The sequence below is a fragment of the Alexandromys fortis genome, unplaced genomic scaffold (assembly GCF_014885135.2).
Source record: "Alexandromys fortis isolate MF-2015 unplaced genomic scaffold, M_Fortis_MF-2015_v1.1 scaffold_120, whole genome shotgun sequence".
NCBI lineage: Eukaryota > Metazoa > Chordata > Mammalia > Rodentia > Cricetidae > Alexandromys > Alexandromys fortis.
The window spans coordinates 3722905-3724714 of record NW_026067999.1 but is presented as its reverse complement, the minus strand read 5'-3'; the positions used below and the strand labels follow the sequence as shown (position 1 = coordinate 3724714).

The 1810-nt window shown below is 43.9% G+C and overlaps 1 protein-coding gene across 1 annotated transcript; it reads left to right on the top strand.

Moving 5' to 3' along the window:
• Positions 1-246: 246 nt before the first annotated feature.
• LOC126512707 (60S ribosomal protein L10-like) lies at positions 247-890 on the top strand. The gene has a single exon (XM_050160620.1). The coding sequence runs from the start codon at positions 256-258 to the stop codon at positions 820-822; it is 567 nt and encodes a 188-aa protein (XP_050016577.1). The 5' UTR covers positions 247-255; the 3' UTR covers positions 823-890.
• Positions 891-1810: the final 920 nt, after the last annotated feature.

The following is a 1810-nucleotide window of genomic DNA, read 5'->3' as shown; positions in this document are numbered from 1 at the left end:
AAGTCAGAGTTTAGGAGATGGAATTCTACTTCTGTTTACCTGATTTACACCTCCCATCCTAATGCTATCAAAGTTGTGGCCTTCTGACTGCATGATTCACTCCTGAACACTATTTTGCTTTATAGTCTCTTAGTTTACATTTATGCTTTAATGAGGACATGATTCTTAAGAATTCGAGATCGCTCTTTTCCTCCGGCGTGGTGAGTGAGTTGTCTGCTACCGACGGTCCTATTGTCATCATGTCATCATGTCATCATGGGTCGCCGCCCCGCCCGGTGTTACCGGTATTGTAAGAACAAGCCGTACCCAAAGTCTCGCTTCTGCCGAGGTGTCCCTGATGCTAAAATCCGCATCTTTGACTTGGGACGGAAGAAGGCAAAAGTTGATGAATTCCCGCTTTGTGGCCACATGGTGTCAGATGAATATGAACAACTCTCTTCCGAAGCTCTGGAGGCTGCCCGTATTTGTGCCAACAAATACACGGTAAAGAGTTGCGGCAAGGATGGCTTTCACATTCGAGTGAGGCTTCACCCCTTTCATGTCATCCGAATCAACAAGATGTTGTCCTGTGCTGGGGCTGACAGGCTCCAGACAGGCATGCGTGGTGCCTTTGGGAAACCCCAGGGCACAGTGGCCAGGGTTCACATTGGCCAGGTCATCATGTCCATCCGCACTAAGGTGCAGAATAAGGAACATGTGATTGAGGCTCTTCGTAGAGCCAAGTTCAAATTCCCTGGCCGCCAGAAGATGCACATCTCAACGAAATGGGGCTTTACTAAGTTTAATGCCGATGAATTTGAAGACATGGTTGCTGAGAAGTGACTCATTCCTGATGGCTGTGGGGTCAAATATATTCCTAATCGTGGTCCCCTGGACAAGTGGCGAGCCCTACACTCCTGAGGGCTTTCATGGTGCTCTCCTCTACCCTACCAAATCATATTCAGTAATAAATCTCACATCCAGTCAAAAGAAAAAAAAAAGAACGTTCGAGATCTAGTATGTTAAATCAGTGAGTGCTAGAACCTGAGACTTCGTAGCTGCTTACCAAACATATCCAAGACTGTTTCTCACTGGCACCTCAGGCAAACCACACAAATATCCAAACCCATGATCTTCATTGCCCCTCCAAACTGCTTCCCATATTTCAGAGAAGACATGATTATCCTTCTAAAATGTTCACCCTGGCTTAATCTTCCCAGTGACTCATTGACCCACCTGAATAGCCCATGAATTCACCGTGTTTCACCACCCCTCCTCTGCTTTAGCATAGGAATTGTGTATTTTATATCAGACTGGAAGGGTTTTTTTTTTTTTTTTTTTATTCTTCCACTGGGCTTCATTCTATGCCTGAGTGTAACCAGAGTCATCTTCGTAGACTTTAGCTTTAGCACCATACATTCAGTTTTTTGCTTTTGTTTTGGAGATGAGGTCTTATTTATGCAGCCCAAATTGGACTTGAACTTGGGGTTGATTCTCGTGGTTTCTATCCCCTAGTTCTGAGTTTACAGGAGTGCACCACCACAAGTGAATGAGCCTCTTTACAACTTTCAATAGCTTTTGGGGAAATATGCCCCAAAGTATTATATGGTACTCTATATGATATGGTTCATTTGGATGACTCCAATCCCATTAGCTACAATTCACTGGCATCCTCTAACTCTCCCATTCAGCTCCTTCCTGTCTTTAGAACTATCTAGTTCTTATCCTTCTTGAATGACTTCATTATTCCTATTGCTTCCTCCTTCTTCTCATTATCTTCAGCAGAAGTCCAATGTCTAATGAAACAATCATATAAGAAAATGCTCTTCTG

Coding starts and splice junctions, on each gene's coding strand:
- LOC126512707 (XM_050160620.1), top strand. CDS start 256: ATGGGTCGCCGCCCCGCCCGGTGTTACCGGTATTGTAAGAACAAGCCG.